General features: G+C 35.9%; 1 protein-coding gene across 1 annotated transcript; it reads left to right on the forward strand.

Moving 5' to 3' along the window:
* The first annotated feature begins 563 nt into the window (after positions 1–563).
* Positions 564–18,182, forward strand: LOC120420953 (gustatory receptor for bitter taste 66a). Its single transcript, XM_039584088.1, has 3 exons — positions 564–795; positions 16,803–17,926; positions 18,003–18,182. Exons 1-3 carry the CDS (start codon positions 564–566, stop codon positions 18,180–18,182), a joined length of 1,536 nt encoding a protein of 511 aa, XP_039440022.1.
* The last annotated feature ends 3,466 nt before the right edge of the window (positions 18,183–21,648 follow it).

A 21,648-nucleotide genomic window follows, 5' to 3' on the forward strand; every position in this document is an offset into this window, starting at 1 on the left:
GTAGTGCTCCTGTTCGGATGGCACGCATTCGATTAAAAAAAATTAACATTGTATCTCACAGCAGTCGGCTGCCTAAGATTTTAAAAATTGATTTGATTGATCAGCATGATAAGGACCTTAGTGAGTTGCGAAGTTGTGATGATTGGTTCCTCCATCATCCATCAAATTTTGGAGGTCCTGGTCAATAACGGATCTGAACTTATCTGAAAAAAGAATGCCAACACTCTTTCGAAATTTTGATGCATTCGAGTAACTGGGAATGATTCACATTTCGTTAAATAATTTGGAAAATTAATTCCAACTCGCTCAAGTCAAAACTCGCGACTCAACTGCTGCAAACATTAATTACTCTAATTTACGGAAAATTCATGCACCCACCTGCACTAACCGCCAATTGAATGTGAAGAAGTTCATTCCACTAATGGGTTCCACAATTAGGCCTACATAATTGATTAGAACGCCTGTCATCTGTGCAGAGGTGTCAAGTCTATTACCAAAGTTCGCCCCCTTAATTAACACCGGGATCGTACAGAACTAAATTGACCCTTGAGCCACGCGGAACCATGGTCAGCAACGCGCGCCGGCCCGTCAGTCTTGTCGACTCGTTGAAAGTTCTGTTCTACGCGTCGTCCTTGCTCGGGCTGGTTCCGTACTCGCTGCGGGAGTTCTTTGCCAGGCACGCGCTCCGGATTTCCATCGTCGGAAATGTGTGGGTGGTGTTCAACATGGTAGGCTACTCGGCCATGTACCATCTGGCGACGGACGACTACATCGGCGTTGGCGGGGGAGAACAAGGTAAATGCCGAAGAAGTGGCTACTTTTTAATTGTGATTTTGTGGATTTGATACACAGTAAAAAAAACATGGTAATATTACATCTAAGAAGGGGTACAATTTTTATGTCAGTAAAAATGTGTAATTTTACTATGGAAATGTTTACTGTGTACAAGTTTTGGGTTGTTTGGGTGAGGTTTAGAAAACATTTTAAACACTTGCATGGCAATATCTCAGCAACTAAGGGTCTTATCAACAAAGTTGAAAACAAAATATAGAGAAATTTCTAAGCTTTTCAAAAATATTTTAATGTGCACTAATTTAAAATAATGAAAAACTGCGACTGTTTTCAAAAAAGTTACTTAAAAATGGCTTTAACTTGAAAACGGTGCACTTTATCAAAATTTCATTAAAGTACTTTTTGATTGCAAATTTGATTTTACATCGAAAAATGAAGTTGAAACCGATATTTTGATTTTTTGAAAAAATCAGTATTGATAAATAAATTCAGAACACGGTCAAAGATTTTTTGCATAACCTGGAAATTTCTGAAAAGTTGGCATTTTATGTAATCTAAAACATATCAAAAAATAAAATTTGTGTTTTTTTGCAAATTAAGTTTTAGTGACAAAAAGTTCAATAAAAAATCACCAAAATGTTTTTACCATGTATCACTTTTTATCAGTGTGGTCCATATCCATATCTACAACTTTGCCGAAGATACCAAATCGATCAAAAAATTCCTTCAAAAGATACAGATTTTTGAATTTTCATGTATCGTTTTTGTATGGACAGCTGCCAAATTTGTATGGAAAATTATTTGGACAAATTAATGATGCAAAAAGCTTCTTTGGGCATACCCAGGGTGGCCACTCAAGTCGAGAAATCGGGAAAGTCGGGAATTCGCCAAAATCCGCAAAAAATTGGGAAAAAGTCGGGAATTTGTGATTTTTTGTCAAAAAACCGGGAAAAGTCGGGAATTCTGAGCATACTTGTTTGAAAATTATTTTTTAACTTTTGAAAAAATTTCAAATTGTCACTCATTTCTGCTCTAGTAACTTTCTTTAAATTTAAGGTTCTTTTGACTATTTCAATATATTTGAGTATGGAAAAGCTGTTTAAGACGTTCAAAATCTTAATGAATATTGGGGTCTTTGACACAGATTTTCAAAATATTTTTCTATGAATCAAATGATCGCTATTATTGTTTGTTCATTAAACAAGAGGTAAAGTTAATGATAAACTAATATAAAAATAAAGCCTAATAGATTCTATTTAATTTTGTCACATAAATTGAATATTTGAAAACAGATTCCAAATTGAATGTGGCAATGGTTTTTTTGTAAATATTATTGATTGTTTAACTAAATTCATTAAGTAATTTCAAATATGTTTTTTCCAAATGTTGCCCTTGAACTTTTTTTTGTGAGTATGGGTATATTACCTACCATAGATAAAGCTTGATTTTCAGTTTTCGGAAAACTTAATTATCGCATAAAATCCAAAATTGAAAAAATTACGTTTTTAAAACATAAAGAAAATTTTGAAATTGCAAAAAAAATCAAGAAATTTTGAGTTATTGAAAAATTGTTTAAAAAAAATAGTCTTATCAAAAATTTTGCTTAAAAAAAGTGGGAAAACATACAATCATATCAAACTGAATTTTCATTGAAAAAAGAAACAGTTAACACTAGATAAATTAGCATTGATTAGAAAATTCAATATCAAAAATTACAAAATTAAAAAGGGAACTTGGCAAAAACATTTTTTTATGAATTCCTTGACATTTTTTTAAATCCTTTGAATGAATAATAACAGCAATTATGTTAGAATCATTCTTTGAATTGAGTTGACGGCTAGGGTGCGTTTTCCGAAACACGAATTAACACCAGGTTGTTCTGGGTGTAGATATTTATTTCCTGCGAAAACATTGTTTTTTAGAGAATGCTACACAGAAATTCGTTCAGGGGGACTTACGTTTAGTGTTCTTCTAGACCTTGTGTAGATTCTAATCAACCGATAACTACGTTCAGGTAGTCAGACTGTAATTCAATTATGTTTAAGTTAGATTTAAGTTACAATTCATTTTAACTAAACGCAAACTTACTGCAGTGTTATTTCTAACACTCGTTACTAATCTAGCCAACCAACGTTCCAGCTGCAATTGAGGTTAGGTTTAGATTATGTTTTAGGATAGGACGTCGCATCGGCACGGAAGCAACACTTGGCACAAATTAGATCAGGCTTATTAATAAATTTCCTACCTCACAAATTCGAGAATTTCACAACTATCCAAAATGCTTTAATTTATTATTAACTACACTCGTCTTCTGCGTGACTCGTCGCTTTCGGGGATATTCGAGTTTTGACAGCAGCTTCTGAAGACTGCTTGGACATCGGTGTAGAACCAGGGGTGTGTTTGATGGGCTTGAGCTAGGTAGATGCGCATTTGGCTAAGGGCGCCTACAGTGCATACATGATTTTTAGGGCGCTGACAGTCACTAACTGATTTGCGGGGCGCTTATAGTGAAAACGAATTTTTAAACATTAAAACAAAACAAAATCTTTAGGTACCTACACTGAAACAAGGTTCTTAATCATTAAACAAAGTGTGGATTTGTGTAGCTGAAATTTTATTATGATTTTCATGCTAAGTTTCGTTACTTATAACCCAGACGTTGGAACGATTATAAAGTTAATTCATTTTACAATATTAAATATTATAAAATTTGAACTTTAACTTTGAAATGAAAGGTAAAAAAAAATCTTTTTTCTATTATTTCTTTTTTTTATTATTTTTTTTTATACAAGATGCTTTAATCCGATTTTAAAAATTCGCTTACGTTTCGCGGATAACGCAATACACACTTTGTCGCCGTAGTTCTAACTTTTCGTACGTGCATTTTGGGTCAAATTGAGTTAAGAATGCCATTTTGTGCAACTCACAATGCCTCACCTTTTAGTGTCTTGCGAACCTTCGTGGTGAACGGACACTAGAGCTGCGGTATTTTTTACTACCTAAGCTCAGAGTTATTTCAAAACAAAATTCACAGTCTTTTTAAAGACTACCTGAGTTATTTTCCCAAATTCTAAACAGTCTTTTCAAGACTAACCCCACCTGAAATTTTGTTGTATTTTACAAACGAAGCCATCTTTTTAAGAGAACTTTGCTTGCAAAATGCGTCAAAACAAAGGTAAATGCAAATCTTCTGAAGATTTGGTCGTTACGTCGGTGAAGCGTTTGAACGCTAAACCGGCTAACGGAAACAGAAAAAGAAAACAGCCTCTTCTGAGGTCTGATTCTGATTCTGAATGTGAGGTCAATCCTCCAATTCCATTGACAAACAGTTTCGGTGTTTTATCCGAAACTGATGACAAGGAACCTTCTCCTCGTACTGAGCCTTCTGCCGTCGAGAAACGAGTAAAGGCTCCGCCAATTGTAGTGACTTCCGTCTCCGATTTGGCCAGCTTTCGAACGCAACTGAAGAATTGCAAGGAAACTTGCAATTTGAAAGTTTCGTTCCAGCTTGGTCGAAGAGGAGAATGTCGCTTGTTGACGGAATCTTTACAAGATCACCAAACTTTTGTTGGTTATTTGAAAAATCACAAACACAATTTCTACACGTATGAGACCAAGAATGCTCGTCCATTCAAGGCGGTCTTGAAAGGTCTCTCCAACGACTTGTCGGTGGATGAGATCAAAAACGAACTTAAGGTGTTGCTTGGCTTTGCCCCATCCCAAGTAATACCAATGAAGAAAAAATCAAACGGGAATATTTCTCGCTTTGGTTTGACTTCACAATTTTATCTGATTCATTTCAACAGAAATGAAATCAACAATTTGAAACTTTTGGACAAAGTTCAGTTTTTGTTCCATGTACGGGTAAAGTGGGAGCATTTTAAGAAACATGGCGGTAATGGCCAGAATCTGACCCAGTGCCGGCGTTGCCAGGCATTCGGTCACGGTACTGATCATTGCGCCATGGTTCCAAAATGCATGGTTTGCGGGGATTCTTCTCACGACAAGGACAATTGTCCCGTGAAAGAAGTCACCCAATTTAAATGTGCAAATTGTGGTGGAAATCACAAATCAAATTTTTGGGATTGCCCCATCAGAAAAAAGGTTTTGGATTCTCGTGCTAAGCATCAGCCGAAATCCAAACCGAAATTTTCTCAAAGTCAGGTTGTACCTGCATCTTTAAATCAAACGTTCGTGCTGTCTCACTCGAACAATTCTAGAAATACCCCTACCGTGGAAAAGTTAGGTAACAACAATGGCATTTCTTATGCTAACGTCGTTTCGGGTTCATCCACGAATTTTAAATCCTCTACCAATCTTTCTGAAATTGGGCAGGTACCTCAAATCTCATTTGAAAATTTTTCTGCTGGCAACGCTTTGGGATCTTCTGATCTCGGCGATGTTACGTTTGAAAAAATGACTTTTTTGCAAAACTCACTGTTTGGTTTGATTCAAACAATGAGTAATGCTACATCCATGATGGAAGCAATCCAGATTGGATTAAAATTTGCGAATGATGTTGTTCTTACCCTGAAGTTTAATCATGGATCTAAGTAATTCCATCAATATTATGAATTTTAATGCTCGCTCTTTAAAAGCGAAAGAAAATGAATTTTTCAACTTTTTACGAGTTCATAACGTGCATGTTGCTGTTATAACCGAAACATTTTTAAAAACTGGCACTTATTTGAAAAGTGATCCAGATTATAAAGTTATAACTAATAACCGAATGAATCGAAATGGCGGTGGAGTTGCAATAGTTATCCACCGTAGTATGACTTATAGCACGTTACGTGACTTTAAGTTAAAAGTTATTGAAAGTTTGGGCATTGAACTTGAAACTTCTTTTGGGAAAATTATGATTGCAGCTGCATATTTGCCATTCCAATGCACTGGGGAAAATAAAAATTATTTCAAAGGGGATTTGAATAAACTTACTCGGCATAGATCTCGATTTTTGATCATCGGTGATTTTAATGCCAAACACCAATCTTGGAATAATTCAAAAGTAAATTCCAATGGTAAAATTCTGTTCAGAGATTGCACTTCTGGTCTTTATTCGGTTTTATACCCGAATGGGCCAACTTGCTTTTCTTCTGTTAGAAATCCATCAACAATTGATTTGGTTTTGACAAATCAAAGTCAGTATTGTTGTCCTTTAGTGACTCATGCTGATTTTGATTCTGATCACCTCCCAGTAACTTTTTCACTTTCTCATGAAGCAGTTACCAGACCCAATAGTTCTGTGTTTAATTACCACAAAGCTAATTGGGACAGGTATCAGCATCATATTGAGAATAATTTAAATCATGATTTTGTTTTAGAAACCAAAGCTGATATTGATTCAGCCTTGGAATCTTTAACTAATGCAATTTTGGATGCTAGGAATATTGCTATTCCTAAAGTCCAAGTCAAATTTGATTCTCCCATTATTGATGACGATCTTCAGCTTCTGATTCGTCTGAAAAATGTTCGCCGAAGACAGTATCAACGTTCTCGTGATCCTGCACTGAAGCGAATTCAAAAAGATTTGCAAAAGGTTATTGACCACAGATTCACTCTCCTGCGAAATGAAAAGTTCGCAAGAGATGTCGAACAAATTAAACCTTATTCCAAACCTTTTTGGAAACTTTCAAAGGTTCTTAAGAAACCTCAAAAACCCATCCCTTCTTTAAAAGATGGTGATAATATTCTATTAACTAATGGGGAAAAAGCTCAAAAACTTGCTCAGCAGTTTGAGAGTGCTCATAATTTCAACTTGAATGTTTTGAGTCCTATTGAAAATCAAATTTCAATAGAATTTCAGAATATTGTTCAACAAGAATTTACATCAGATGAGGTTTTTAATACGGATCTGAATGAAATAAAATCTATTATCAAAAAATTTAAAAATATGAAAGCCCCTGGTGAGGATGGCATTTTTTACATTTTAATTAAAAAATTACCAGAAGTAACTTTAAGTTGCTTGGTCAAAATTTTCAACAAATGTTTTGATTTGGCATATTTTCCCAGTAGTTGGAAAAATGCCAAAGTAATTCCGATTTTGAAACCGGATAAAAATCCTGCTGAAGCCTCAAGCTATCGGCCCATTAGTTTGCTTTCATCTATTAGTAAATTATTCGAAAGAATAATTCTTAATAGAATGATGACGCACATTAATGAAAATTCAATTTTCGCTGATGAGCAGTTTGGATTTCGCCTTGGGCATTCAACTACTCATCAGTTGTTGAGAGTTTCAAATTTAATTCGAAGCAACAAATCTGAGGGCTATTCTACTGGCGCTGCTCTTCTAGACATAGAAAAAGCATTCGACAGTGTTTGGCATAAAGGATTGATTGCGAAATTGAAAAGGTTTAATTTTCCGATTTATATCGTGAAAATTATTCAAAATTATTTGACGGATCGTACTCTGCAGGTATGTTATCAGAATAGCAAATCTGATCAACTACCTGTACGTGCTGGCGTCCCTCAAGGAAGCATTTTGGGTCCAATTTTATACAATATTTTTACTTCTGACTTGCCTGATTTGCCCCCAGGATGTCAGAAATCACTTTTTGCTGATGACACAAGCATCTCCGCCAAAGGCAGAAGCCTTCGTGTCATCACAAGAAGATTACAAAAAAGCTTGGATATTTTCAATTCTTATTTGAAAGAATGGAAAATTACTCCAAATGCTGCAAAAACTCAACTTATTATTTTCCCTCACAAACCAAGGGCTGATTTTCTTAAACCAAAAAGTCATCACATTATAAAGATGAATGAGGTAAATTTAAAGTGGGAGGATCAAGTGAAATATCTTGGACTTGGTTTTGACAAAAACCTTACTTACAAGGATCACATTGAAAGTATCCAGGTTAAATGTAACAAATATATTAAATGTTTGTATCCACTTATAAACAGGAATTCTAGACTTTGTCTCAAGAATAAACTGTTAATTTATAAACAAATTTTCAGACCTGCCATGCTTTATGCTGTGCCGATCTGGACAAGCTGTTGCTTAACCAGGAAGAAAAAACTTCAGAGGATTCAGAACAAAATTCTGAAAATGATTCTGAAACTTCCTCCCTGGTTCAGCACCAGTGAACTTCATCAATTAGCCGAAGTTGACACTTTGGATGTTATGTCCAATAAGATAATTGATGCATTTCGACAAAAATCATTGCAGTCTTCAGCTGCATTGATCCGCTCTTTATATAGTTTATAAGTTAGTTTTAAGGTATCCCTTTTCCCTTTTGTACATGTAGGACCTCCTACATTTGAAATCACTGAATAGCGAAAGCTACAATATTTCATGAATAAATGAAAGTTGCTAGTATTCAAAATTGAGGTGAAAAGTCATCGTTTGTGATTGGACACTCAATAATATTTTAACTGAATGAATGTACATGGAAAAGAAATTTGAATAAATATAAAAAAAAAAAAAAAAATGCCTCACCTTTTGACCTTGACAGATCCCCAAAATTCGATTTCAATCCTGAGATATTCAACGAAATCCGAAAAAACTCCGTGCATTTTTGTCACTTTACATATGAAAGTAATTTCAATCTTGTCGTGCTATCATGTCATTCCCTGAAAATTGATGTAAGTGCGACCACTGGCCGAAGGGATTTCAGGTCAGATCGCGTTTGAAGCACGTACAAGTTAGACTATTGTATTCATTTGTAATTATAACTCGGGACTTCACTTCAACCAAACTTCGGGACAATGCACATATTGGTCAGCCAAACAAAACATAATCGTTATTATTTACATTGCGTGCTTTCGTGCTGCCTGAAATTTTTAGGGGTTGTTTATACATATAAAACTTGAATCTGGCCAAAATATGAACACGGGAAAGTGGCAAATCGGGAAGTGGGAAATCGGGACACATTTTTGGCATTTTAGTGAAAAAAATAATACCCACCCAACCGGCGGTCGCATGATTTTGATGCATGGCAGCATGAAAGTATATCAGAATCTGCATGAAAACTGTCCTCATGCATTTTTTGCGATATAGGGGTATGACATTTTTGCCCGTTACCTACAATTATCGACATTACCGACGGCAGATTGATTGTATTGCAGAAAAAAAAACCTTAACAGAACGAGGATTGAACCATCAACTTCTAGGTTGCTGATCCGACACGCTACCACCGCGCCATGGACGCTTGATGAATGGTGAGGGACAGAGCGCGAACATAATGTTCTCTCTAGATTGTTGCTCGGGGACGCGCCAGCATTCTATGTGTTGGTGAGAACTGCAGATCGCTGACGTGTTTACGCGCGGGCAAAAATGATCTATGGGCTTGCTGCAAAAAATGTAATAAAATATAACATTTTCTGCAGCAAATTCACTGTTGCAGATTTTGAGATATATTTTTCGTTTGGGTGCATGTTCAAACTCAATCTGGATTCGACCTGGAGCTTGTAGGGGGCATCTGGGACTACCATCTGAGGCTGATAACGCTTTGGGTAAGGCAGTTTAACATATAAAATAGACATTTTTTCTATTAGTGAATTTTGTGGTTGCAAATTTTTGCACAATAAAACAAAATTATCCATATCGTGAAAATGTGAAATATGTATATAAAAACAACTGGGATTGTTGTCAAAAATTGTAAAAAAAAAATAGTAATACCAATGTACAGCACCGCAAAAACTTTGTTTTTGCAAAAAAAAAAATCGTCAATACTTAGGAATATTGGAAACTAATGATTGCAAAACAACTGGGCATGTGTAAAATGCATTTTTAAACATTTTGTTCATTCAAATGTTGAAACCATGGTCGTAAATTCAATGTTTACGGGGTGACTTTGATAGTTTTGAGTTTTTTTTCCGCAAAATGAAAAGTACAAATTCAATACATACTGATCGTGGTAAAATGAACTTTTCATAAAATTTCAAAAAAAATAATAAGTTGGTTAACTATAATTAGGAAAATGTTGATGAATATCATTATTTTCATCTTCTTAAAGTGTCATGAATTTCTCAATGAACATGATTTTGAGTCGGAAAACGGAATGCACTTAGGATTCTTTGGACAATTTCCCACTAGGAGAAGTTTAAAATAAGTTTGTAAATAATCAATATAATGTGTTTAAAATAATTTTTAAAAAATCTTAAAAATTATATGCATTTTCATTTGAACAAATTCCATATAAAATGTGAAAACTTTTCATTCGTGCTTTGAATTCAGTTTAAAATTTAATATAAATCTCTAATTTTATAATCAAAATTCGGATTTTTTACATTTTAACCTATAATTTATATATATTTCGTAAACAATAAAACATAATATGTAAACTAAGTAACTAAATATAAACACTGTTTTTTTTTTCATAAAAACTATATCAGCAACCTTAGTGCTGCACAGTAAAAAATTTCTGTGTAAAATCGCATGCAAAAGCATGCACATCACCTTTGTGAGCAAAAGCATGTAATATTGTATGAGAAAACGTGTACACAAAAAGCATGTACAAAAGAAAAATAAATAAATTTTGCACACCCCAAAAATAACATCAATCTGGTGAGAGTCATATCCAGATTACAAAGTCCGCGCCCCAACCATCTCGGCTATCTCGCCGCTATTAATTTAACTTGATCAACACCGATGTAGCTGTACGTTCCCCATACATCGTATACAGTTAATTCAGTATACGACGTATGGGGAACCTACTGGTACATCGGCGTTAAACACAACATTTACAAGACGACGAGATAGCCGAAACGGTTGGGGCGCGGACTTTGTAATCTGGATATGACTCTCACCAGATTAATGTTATTTTTGTGGTGTGCAAAATTTATTTATTTTTCTTTTGTACATGCTTTTTGTGTACACGTTTTCTCATACAATATTACATGCTTTTGCTCACAAAGGTGATGTGCATGCTTTTGCATGCGATTTTACCATTGGATTTTTTGCTGTGTGGTACATTTGACGTAAAAGTAATATTAGAATGTAATAAATCTGATTTTAACAAGAAAAACTGTTACTATCAACAACACCCCGAAGATCAAACTAAGAATCTTGCACGTAATCATTTTTTTTAAACACTGTTGAATAAACTTTTTTTCAAAAAAAGTACATGAACTTTGTGTGGCTTATCCAAGTACATATTTTTAAAATAATAAAAAAAACCTTACCAGTTGAAAAATACTCTTAAAATAAATCCTATCAGTGTCATCCCGGTTAACGGTATGTGTTTATTTCAAAAGAACATAATAGGCAATCAAACGTCAAAATTACCCCCCACTAGAGGGCGCTCAATCTTGGGGTGATGTTTTCATTATAACCTACAGCGAGTAAATTGATTTGAAATTTGAAATTGTTTTATTTCATCATAAAATCGACATTAATAGCAAATTATACCATTTTCAGGTAAGAAATAAATAGCTTAATTGATATAAACGAAAATATTTTTGTGATGGCCGATTTAACCGGTTCATTATCTGATTCAAAATAAGGGAATATTTTAATCAACCAAAACCTAACTAATCAATTGAGAATGTAGATTATTCAAGTGGACAAATATTTTTTAAAGTCACTTCTACCATAAAAGCAAAGATCTGCTTGAAAAATGATAATTGGATTGATTTTCAAAATTAGCAATCTAACCTCATTCTCGCGTTTTCAATCCGGATCTCAGAATTTTCAATGAAAAAGGCAACTTGGCAAAAAAATCAAAAGGTCAGTCGATAAAACTTTTTATTTCTTACCTCCTGTTAACTTTATTTTATTCCAAAAGATCAATTTTCTTTTAAAAAACCTTAAAATAGTTTTCACTCCCCTTTGCACTTATCGCGCAAAAACGTAAACGTAACCTTGCACCAAAGTTCTCCTACTCGAATGTAAGTGGCGAATAGAGTTTTTAGCTTTGGTTTTGGAGGCCTATAAAATAAATTTTATGGAAAAAAGACTTTCCCACTTTAATTCCAGCCAGCAGTAAAATCAGATCTGGCCCACAAGGCCTAAAAGTGGGCAACTCTGTTCTAGTCTTAAACGTAACCTCCAAGCATTTCTTAATGAACATGAACAAACAAATCTTAAACTAAAAATCATTATTAAAATCTTCCTCTAAAAAAGTACACTTAATGATACTAAATACAGAAGTAATTTTACAAAGCTTTGGGGTAAATGTTCCGAAAAACTCTACCCGTCAAAAATCATCATCTTTTGGAGAATAAAACCAGAGTGGCAGCCTACACAAGTCATCTGTTAGAAGCATGTTAACACAGCGATGCATAAGGTTTGCATGCACTGTGGAGCCGTTGCTGCGAAGCGGGTGTTCAAGAATGCTACACCATTAAAAACTGTTAGCACAGTGCGAAACGGCTAGCACGTATTTAATATTTAAAATCAAATATTATTCTCATAAAAATTGAAGCTTGTGCAAAATATAGCACATCGTATAACGCAAATGAATAATGAATAAGGATTTGCGCATAGCCAAACAAAACAAAAATAAAATCAATACGCTTGTGCTTTTAAAATGTGCTCATTTTTTTTTAGTTGGAAAGATCCTTAATACACCTAAGGGGAAGGCCCTCTCCTTTATTTCATAAAATTATTTTTATTAGGTTCTTTTGGGTCCTGTGACCTGATTATGACCGAGGCGGCTTAAGTAGTAACATTTTGCTTAAAGCTAAGAGTAATTACAGAGGATCTTGTGTGTAAATGTTAGTGGGATGGGAGCCGATTACCCGCGAAGGCCCACTCTTTCAATCTGTCCATTTTGGTAAGCGAGTCTGCCTCTCTCGCATCTTGGGGCTACACAAAGTTGCGTGCGCACAACAATCGATAATGAAATGGAATCGACGTAACACTATAGAAAGTGGCCCTCTTGACACTTGTGGTCCCGTCAACGAATCCACAGGTATCTTTCTTTTTGCGGCAAGACTCCGCCTCCCGAGTCTCCTAAGTGTGAAGTGTGAACCTATATTTATAATAAGAATTGTTTACGTCCGCCTCGGATAACCGATAAAAACATATGCATCGCAAGAAAAACAAAATGATTTTGCAATACAGCAAACATTGAACTATCGCGCAGCGATCGCGCATCGACTTAGCGACTTTGCGACTAACTGCGACAGCACTTCACTAGGACACTGAAATGTTCGGTTGACTTTCCAGAAAAAGTGCAAATGACTTGAAAAAAACTAAAGGGCGCTTCAAAATTGAGCCAATAAATTGGTGAAACTTGGTGAAAGCCCTATTTTGGTCAAAAATATTGTTTAACTTGAATATTTTTCCATATAAAAATAAATAAATTAGAGCAAACAGCTAAGTAGATGTCATCTACTCAAATCTACCCATAAGCACACCCCTGTTCATTTTTTTTCAGCCATAAGGGCGCCTCCAGTCAAATTTTCATATTGAGAATTTTTATACATTTTTTTAAGTCGTAGGGGCGCCTCCAGTCAAATTTTTATATTGAGAATTTTTATACATTTTTTTAAGTCGTAGGGGCGCCTCCAGTCAAATTTTCATATTGAGAATTTTAATACATTTTTTTAAGTCGTAGGGGCGCCTCCAGTCAAATTTTCATATTGAGAATTTTAATACATTTTTTTAAGTCGTAGGGGCGCCTCCAGTCAAATTTTCATATTGAGAATTTTAATACATTTTTTTAAGTCGTAGGGGCGCCTCCAGTCAAATTTTTATACATTTTTTAAGTCGTAGGGGCGCCTCCAGTCTAATTTTCATATTGAGAATTTTAATACATTTTTTTAAGTCGTAGGGGCGCCTCCAGTCAAATTTTCATATTGAGAATTTTAATACATTTTTTTAAGTCGTAGGGGCGCCTCCAGTCAAATTTTCATATTGAGAATTTTAATACATTTTTTTAAGTCGTAGGGGCGCCTCCAGTCAAATTTTTATACATTTTTTAAGTCGTAGGGGCGCCTCCAGTCTAATTTTCATATTGAGAATTTTAATACATTTTTTTAAGTCGTAGGGGCGCCTCCAGTCAAATTTTCATATTGAGAATTTTAATACATTTTTTTAAGTCGTAGGGGCGCCTCCAGTCAAATTTTCATATTGAGAATTTTAATACATTTTTTAAAGTCGTAGGGGCGCCTCCAGTCAAATTTTCATATTGAGAATTTTAATACATTTTTTTAAGTCGTAGGGGCGCCTCCAGTCAAATTTTCATATTGAGAATTTTAATACATTTTTTTAAGTCGTAGGGGCGCCTCCAGTCAAATTTTTATATTGAGAATTTTAATACATTTTTTCAAGTCGTAGGGGCGCCTCTAGTCAAATTTAAAAAAAAAAAATCGCTCCTCGACTTGGCGACTTTGCGACTAACTGCGACAGCACTTCACTAGGACACTGAAATGTTCGGTTGACTTTCCAGAAAAAGTGCAAATGACTTGAAAAAAACTAAAGGGCGCTTCAAAATTGAGCCAATAAATTGGTGAAACTTGGTGAAAGCCCTATTTTGGTCAAAAATATTGTTTAACTTGAATATTTTTCGATATAAAAATAAATAAATTAGAGCAAACAGCTAAGTAGATGTCATCTACTCAAATCTACCCATAAGCACACCCCTGTGTAGAACCCGACCTGCTGTGGGGGGGGGGGGGGGGTTCGATGTCAACATGACAAAAAGGGTTTGCAAAAATACCGTGACATGTCGGACGGTAGGAGCGCGGTCGTAATCGACGTGACAAAAATGATGATGAAGTTTTAAAAAAAATAGGATCGAGATTTTATGTTCAGTTATCTTTAACTTTTTGTCATTTCCAGTTGAAACGAAGTATCAAAAAGTTAAAAAAAAAACTAAAAAAAAAAAACTATACGTTTGCCAATTTAAAAAATTACATGGAAGTTTTAAGTATTGTTGAACTTTCGATTATTTTTTCAAAGACTAATTGTTTATGTTTCTACTCTGAATCATAATAATGAAATTCAATTTTTGAAGTTTTTTTTATTTGTTGTTTAATTTCTGTAATTACAAAAAATGCCTATATTTGGGTTTAAATTCATTGAGAATTTTTTTTCGGTTATATTGACTTTTTTATAGAAAGTTTTTTGTTTGAAATCATTCTTTAGATAACAAATGCCTATTATTTGAGCATTCTGGAAAAGTCTGGAAAAAAGTCGGGAATTTGTAAATGGAATTTGAGTGGTCACCCTGGGCATACCGAAGGCACCAAAAAAGTTTCATTCGGATTAAAAAAATACAAAAATTTAAATTCCAAAACAAAGACCGATTTCGTAGAGAATTGCTCTTTTATATATAGGTGAAAACAGTATTAAAAACCATTTCTGATCACATTTTTTCATTTATATGCCAAAAAATGACAAGACAACATTTTTTTCGATGGATCAACTATGCTGCCCCTGATCGCATAAATGTCCCATATGCATTTTCATCGATTTCAAGTTATTGATGCAGTTTGGTTCAAAATTGTGTGCTCTTTCGAAAGAGCCTATAACATCCAGTACTTTGTTCTAGAAATCAGGAGGAAATCCAGTTTTTTCGCGAAAACTTAACACGTAGCCTTTTGTATGGGACAAACTTCAAATGCGTTTTTCTCAGCTTGCTGTTTTTGCATATGGGACATTTATGCGAACATGGGCAGTATGGTCCCTTTAGAACGAGCTGTCAAGAAGGGCCACGAAGTTATTGCGCGTATCTGAAAAATATACGCGGCAAACCAGCCTCGAAACGACGCGCCGCACTTTCGGCAAATGCGCGAAACGGACAATATGTTTGCTGTAAATAAAGCTTTATTGTCGTGAACAACAAATCGCAAATGTAAGCTTAATTTTAGGATCCAATTCCTCGAAAAGCACTCAAATGTTTGAAAATCTCTACATCAAACATGTCAATACGATTCTCTCGAACATGAAACACTCTTGGATGACTTCTGGAGCAACATTTGAAAAGGGCGCATTTTGGCAGCTAGAACTATTTTGCAAATTCTGAGACAACATGTTACTATTTAACAAAACCCGCAGCGTTAGAAGGTAGCTGGGAAGGCCTATTGTTTAACAAATCGAATTTTGTGAAAAAGTTACCTGTTGGCTCGGAATTTCCAAAATAGTTCCAGCTGTCAAAATGCATATCCGACCTTTTCTCGTGTTGCTCCAGACTTGTTTTTACCATATCTCTGTATTTGAGCATCATTTAAGTTTCATTTGACCCAATGTTACTCCCTCTAAAGGGTAAGATTTGATCAATTTTCAAACCATATTTTAAGAAAATGTTAGTAAACTATCTAGGAACAATTTAACATTAAAAAAATTTCGATGTTATTTAAATTGTTTTTGTTATTAAGAAATTACGAAATGTGTATCGTTTTTTGACCCATAGTAACCCCCACTGATGGTGCATAATTATTCACACAGGGCTTCAGGACCCTAATAAATCATTTTCCATCAGTTGGGCCAGCGTAAAATTTATTAAAGTTCAATTTTTTTTTTTGCTCTCTCCCTTCCACCTTGACTGGAGCTAAGGACCAAAATTTTAAAATATAATTTGTACTAGCGATAAACGTCAGTAAACCATAAGGGGAAAATGTATAAAATTTTCTCAGCTTAACAATAACTTAAAAACAGTGCTCCCATATAAAACAAATTTAAACATAATTTTTGGTTTCAAATTTCATTTCAGATATAAAACTTTATTGTGTGCCATTGCACTTGAATGCATTAAAAAATCACAGACGTTAAAGTGGCCAGGCCTACTGCGTAAAGTTTACAGCCGAGATGATTCGTTGAAGTGGGTTGAGTTGAGCACGGAGTGTTCATACAACACAAATCATAATCTACAGGGGGAAACGTGGGGAAACACCCCACACATACGCTCCGAGTTTTTGTTTTAGGCAATTATTCGATGGGAGCACTCCGGGACTCTTTGGGGTGGGACTGGACACAATTTTACAATTTTCAGATCTTGAAGGGAATGTCTCAATTGTCAAACAGATCTTAAGATATGTAGTTGGAGCAAGGATAGAGACTTGTGCTCTAGTTATGTTTGAACACTCGAAAACTCAATTGCATAATTTTCTCTTGCTTTCCCTAGGATCCCTCACCAGCGCCATCGGCATCTTCATCATCTACATGGAACCGCTGATGATGTGCATCGATCTGCTCGCGGCAATCATCAACCAAAAGCTGCTGATCGAGTGCATGGAACGACTCGAGAAGGTCGACGCTAAGCTGGCCAACGAGAACATCACCGTCAACAACGCGCGCATCCAGCGCTACATCGTCGTCATTCTGGTGCTGGTGCTGGTGTTCGAGTCCGTGCTGACCACGTACAACTTTGTCAAGTTTGCCGAGGCGTACACGCTGTGGTCGCTGATCTGGTTCATCACCGCATTTCCCACGGGGATCAATTCGGTCAGTCGGCTTTGGTTTGTGGTGCTGGTGCTGGCGGTTCGGCACCGGTTTCAAGCCATGAACAGCCACATGGACGAGCTGGCGGGAATGCTCGAGGAGCACAACGAGCGCTGGGAGGACGAGCTGGAGATTGAGAAGCACGAGATTCCGATGAACTACTTGGAAAAGGAGATTTTTACGATTCGTAGTCACCGCAGGGGGGTTGTGCATGGGATGGTGCCGGTGAAGAAATTTTCCAGTTCTACCAAAGTGATCGATGTGAAACCGTTTGAGAAGAAAATTTCGGAAGAGAAAGCGATCGCGCAGAAGCGGTCGATGTTTGAGTTTTTGTCGTTCGATAAGTACATGAAGGTGGATGAAAAGCTGGACAAGAAGATGATTTTGGTGTGTCGAACGCACGATGAGTTGTGCGAAATCGGAAAGTCCATCAACTCAATGTTTAGCTTTCAAATGCTGGTTTCGATGGCGCACGGCTTTATGGCGATTACGGCGCAGTTCTACTTTCTCTACTGTGCCCTCTCCCACCAGAGCGTTCCGGTTTTGTTCCGATCGGCCCAGGTGCCGCAAATCTCCGTCATGTTGATCTTCTACGTGGCCGTCAAGTGCGTCATCTGCATCTACGTGTGTTGGAAGACCAAAACCGAATCCCAGCGGACTGGCGTCTTTATGCACCATCTGGCGAACATCGTCGACGAGACGCACTTTTACCAGATCGTCAACCATCTCTCGCTGAAGCTGCTGAACCATCAGCTTAACTTTAGCGCCTGCGGATTCTTCGACCTGGACATGACCACGCTGTATGCGGTAAGATCCGAACGAAAATCCCAACAAATCTCACAAGACCTTAAACCTTTCATTTCTATCCCATTCTTCCCACCAGATTACCGGTGCCATCACCAGCTACCTGATCATTCTGATTCAGTTCAATCTGGCTGCGATCCAGAAGGTGACCAACTCGACGACCACCGCAAATGAAACGCTGACTACGGTGGCGCCGCTGCTCAATCAGACCACCACTGCGGTGAGCACCGCGTTGAGCACCTACGTGGCGAATCCTTAAAATTCAGAAGGAAACTGGCAAAAACCAGCAAAATGTTTGTGTTTGACGTGTGATTGCACAAAAAGTGTGCCATTTTGGTGTTGAAATGCTTATGAAATATACATGTTCACGAGTGAAAGGAAGTGAAGTCATTTGTGAGAAAGTCCCCACTGAAAAAATAGGTTAAAACTAAGTGTGAAAGTGCAAAGGAATTTGGTGTTCAATGTGTTCGGAATACAATCGGAAAAGAAAACGACCCAAGGTTCCTGCTGGACCTGAGCTGGATACTGAGCGGTGGTGTAACTGGTAAGTGAATCTTCATTTTAATTATTTTTATAGTTTAAATTTCCCATATAAAGGCAAAGATGTTATGCCGTGAAATAAACATTTAAGGAACTTGCTAGTTCACATTTACTTTAGGGAAGTCCTTTTACAGTGGCCAATTTTATGCTTTCTAGGTACTTGAAGTTCACGTCGGTGTTTGGAAGCGCGCATTTTGATTGAATTTTTACGACAAATTCAGCATTTTTTTACATTACTACAAGAAGCCTTTCATACAACTTACAGTCTGATCAACACGATGACAATTTAAATTTTAAAATTAGATTGACTATTTGTTCGATATTTTACAAAATCATCTTTTTCAAATTTGTTGATCATGTTTTGGACTGTCAACAAAAACTGTAAAAAAAATCAATTTGTATCATAAAACCTATTTTTTAAAATTAATTTTTACTTTTTGTTTTATGATTTTGGAAATTACGACTTTCATATCAATTATAATATTTTGAGATCTGGCTGAACATTTTTTTAAGGGTGTTGAGTAAATATCGCAAAAGCTTCACTTTTTAACCTTGAAAATTTTATCGCAATGGTTTCCATCGGTTGAAAATTTAAGGTCAATTGGGTAGAATTTAGAATTAAGAAACCCCCCCCCCCTCCCGCCCTTGTCACACTTTGTCACGCCTGCGACCCCTTCCCCCCCCCCCCCCTAGAGCGTGACGTACTTTATGGATGACGCCTAAGGTAGCATCAACAATATAAACCAAACAAATTGTAGAGAATCTTCTCAGCTTTTGAATACACAATGACTATGATGAACATCATTTGGAAAAAAGAGCTTTTGAGGAGTTAAGAAAATTTCACACAAGTTTCACTTTTAACATTGAAAATCTGATCATTGGTTTCCAAGATATCATCGCTGGATTAAGGTCAATTGGGTAGAAATTAGAAAATTAAATTTTTGATAATTTTCAATCCTGGAAGTCCATATCTCATCAACCTAGGGTCGAATTAACTATGTCCAAATACCCAAATTTTAGAGAATTTCTCAGCTTTTCGAACATTAGACAAGTTGCTGAGATATTGCCATGCAAAGGTTTGAAAACAGGAAAATTGATGTTTTCTAAGTCTCACCCAACTAATCCACCATTTTCTAATGTCGATATCTCAGCAAACAGTGGTCCGATTTTCAATGTTAAAATATGAAACATTCGTCAAATTTACCGATCTAACTAAGAGTCGTATCAATATAGTTCGAAAAAGAAAAATGTAGAGAATTTTCTCAGCAATTCAAAAATATTTTTTTTACGAGTGGACAAATATGGGCACTAATTTATAGAAAGGAATAACTGCGACTATTTTCAAGAAAAAGTTACCTACAAATGGCTCTAATTTGAAAACGGTGCACTTTATCAAAATTTCACTTAAGTACTGTTTGATTGCAAATTCGATTTTGCATCGAAAAATGAAGTTGAAAAATTTTTGCGACCAATATTTCGATGTATTGAAAAAATCAGTATTGATTTAAAAAATCATTACTTGGTAAAAGATTTTTTGCCCGTTCTGGAAATTTCGGAAGAGCTTGCATTTGATGTCCCCTAAAACATATAAAAATATAAAAATTGTGTTTTTTACAAATCAAGTTTTAGTAACAAAAAGGGAAAAAAACATCACCAAAAAAAATTTACCTTGTATCATTTTTTTTCAGAGTACCGTAAACTGGGGTCAATCGGGACACATGGGGCGAATTGGGACAGCAGTTTTAACCATGTTGGAGCACAATATTTAGATTTTTCTGGTTGGTTTTGGATAGAACAGACTCAGACCAACAAAATGTGTACATCCATTTCCAAATTTAAAAGCTCTATGTGCTCTAAAAACGGCTGTCCCTATTCAGACTGTAGTCCCGATTCGCCCCAGATTACCCAAGTAGCACACTTTATTCGCCAAGAGATTTCTGAACTGCTTGTTGAACTCGTTTACTATGTTTTTCCAACGTCCCTGAGGACTCTTGAACGCTGGAAAAAGCGCACGTTTTTCAGTTGTTGAACATCTCTCATCCGTCAGAAATGTGCGTGGTTTAAGTTAGTTTTGCAAATGCAAATCATCCTTGCATAGAGAACGTTTGTTAAACATCTCATAAGAACTCTTGTCTATAAGGTTCTGAATTGGGTTAGGTGAACGTTGTTAGAACCGTTTAACAACATCCTGCCTTTAAGATTCAGAAGTGAGTTAGGAAAACGTTTTGAGAACCGTCCAAGAACATATCGTGGCAGACAAGAAATTTAAAAAGGCTTTTCATAATATACGTCCCAAGTATTCACTTTAAATATATTTTCTTTATTTTAAACTTTATTTGTGAGTAATGTCAATTTACGATACTTTAACTACTAGTAGTGGTGGACAAAACCGCTCATTTCTGTGACCCGCTCATTTTCGTTCGCTCATTTCAATGAGCGGCTCTTTTGAACGGCTCATCCGCTCATTTCGCTCAAAGTCAGAAAATAGACTGGAATGAACTGAAACATGTGCTCAAGATATTTAGATTTTTTTTTCAAACGACCAATGGAGTGTCCATGAGTGTCACACTTCGTTTGATTTTTGTTGATTGATGTGTGTGTGTGTGTGGTCCAATCCAATACCCGCTAACCGGTAGCGAAATTATGGGAAAGTATAATTTGTATCAGACTGTGTACATGCCGAATGCTGATACAGCTTATCCCAGTCCCGGGTATTAGGTGGTGGTAGCCCTCGCGCTGCTTCCAACGACCCATTTCAGAATGACAGAGCTCCTTGCGGTCCAATTCCGAGGTCGCTGCGTATGATTTTTGTTGATTGATAATTCAAAAATATATGTTTTCATCGCACTTATTCTGAACAGATTGGAGATCGTCCATAAAACATAGAAAACCGTCGATTTGCTTTATCCTTTTTTGGAAAGCATTTCAAATATAAACGTTTTATATGAAAAAAAGAAAAACATTGATCTCTGAAATCCACAAATATCGAAAACTTTTTTCATAGAGAGGTAAACAAACTTGAGTTTTTTTTCAGAAGTGAATATTTTCAACCAAATTATTGCTTTCAATTGTAAAAAGTAAAAAGTAATGAAAAGTTAGCTGAGTTATCATTTTGATGTGAAACAAAAGATTTAATTTGGTGCTCATTAACATGCATATTTGAGGTAGCGTTTTGCTGCACTTAA

This window comes from Culex pipiens, chromosome 3 (assembly GCF_016801865.2).
Source record: "Culex pipiens pallens isolate TS chromosome 3, TS_CPP_V2, whole genome shotgun sequence".
Lineage (NCBI taxonomy): Eukaryota > Metazoa > Arthropoda > Insecta > Diptera > Culicidae > Culex > Culex pipiens.

Bases quoted from the DNA above. Each gene is read 5' to 3' on its own strand.
- LOC120420953 (XM_039584088.1), top strand. From the start codon at position 564: ATGGTCAGCAACGCGCGCCGGCCCGTCAGTCTTGTCGACTCGTTGAAA. The intron at 796-16,802 runs GTAAATGCCGAA...TGCTTTCCCTAG, and splicing joins CGTTGGCGGGGGAGAACAAG to GATCCCTCACCAGCGCCATC. The intron at 17,927-18,002 runs GTAAGATCCGAA...TCTTCCCACCAG, and splicing joins ACATGACCACGCTGTATGCG to ATTACCGGTGCCATCACCAG.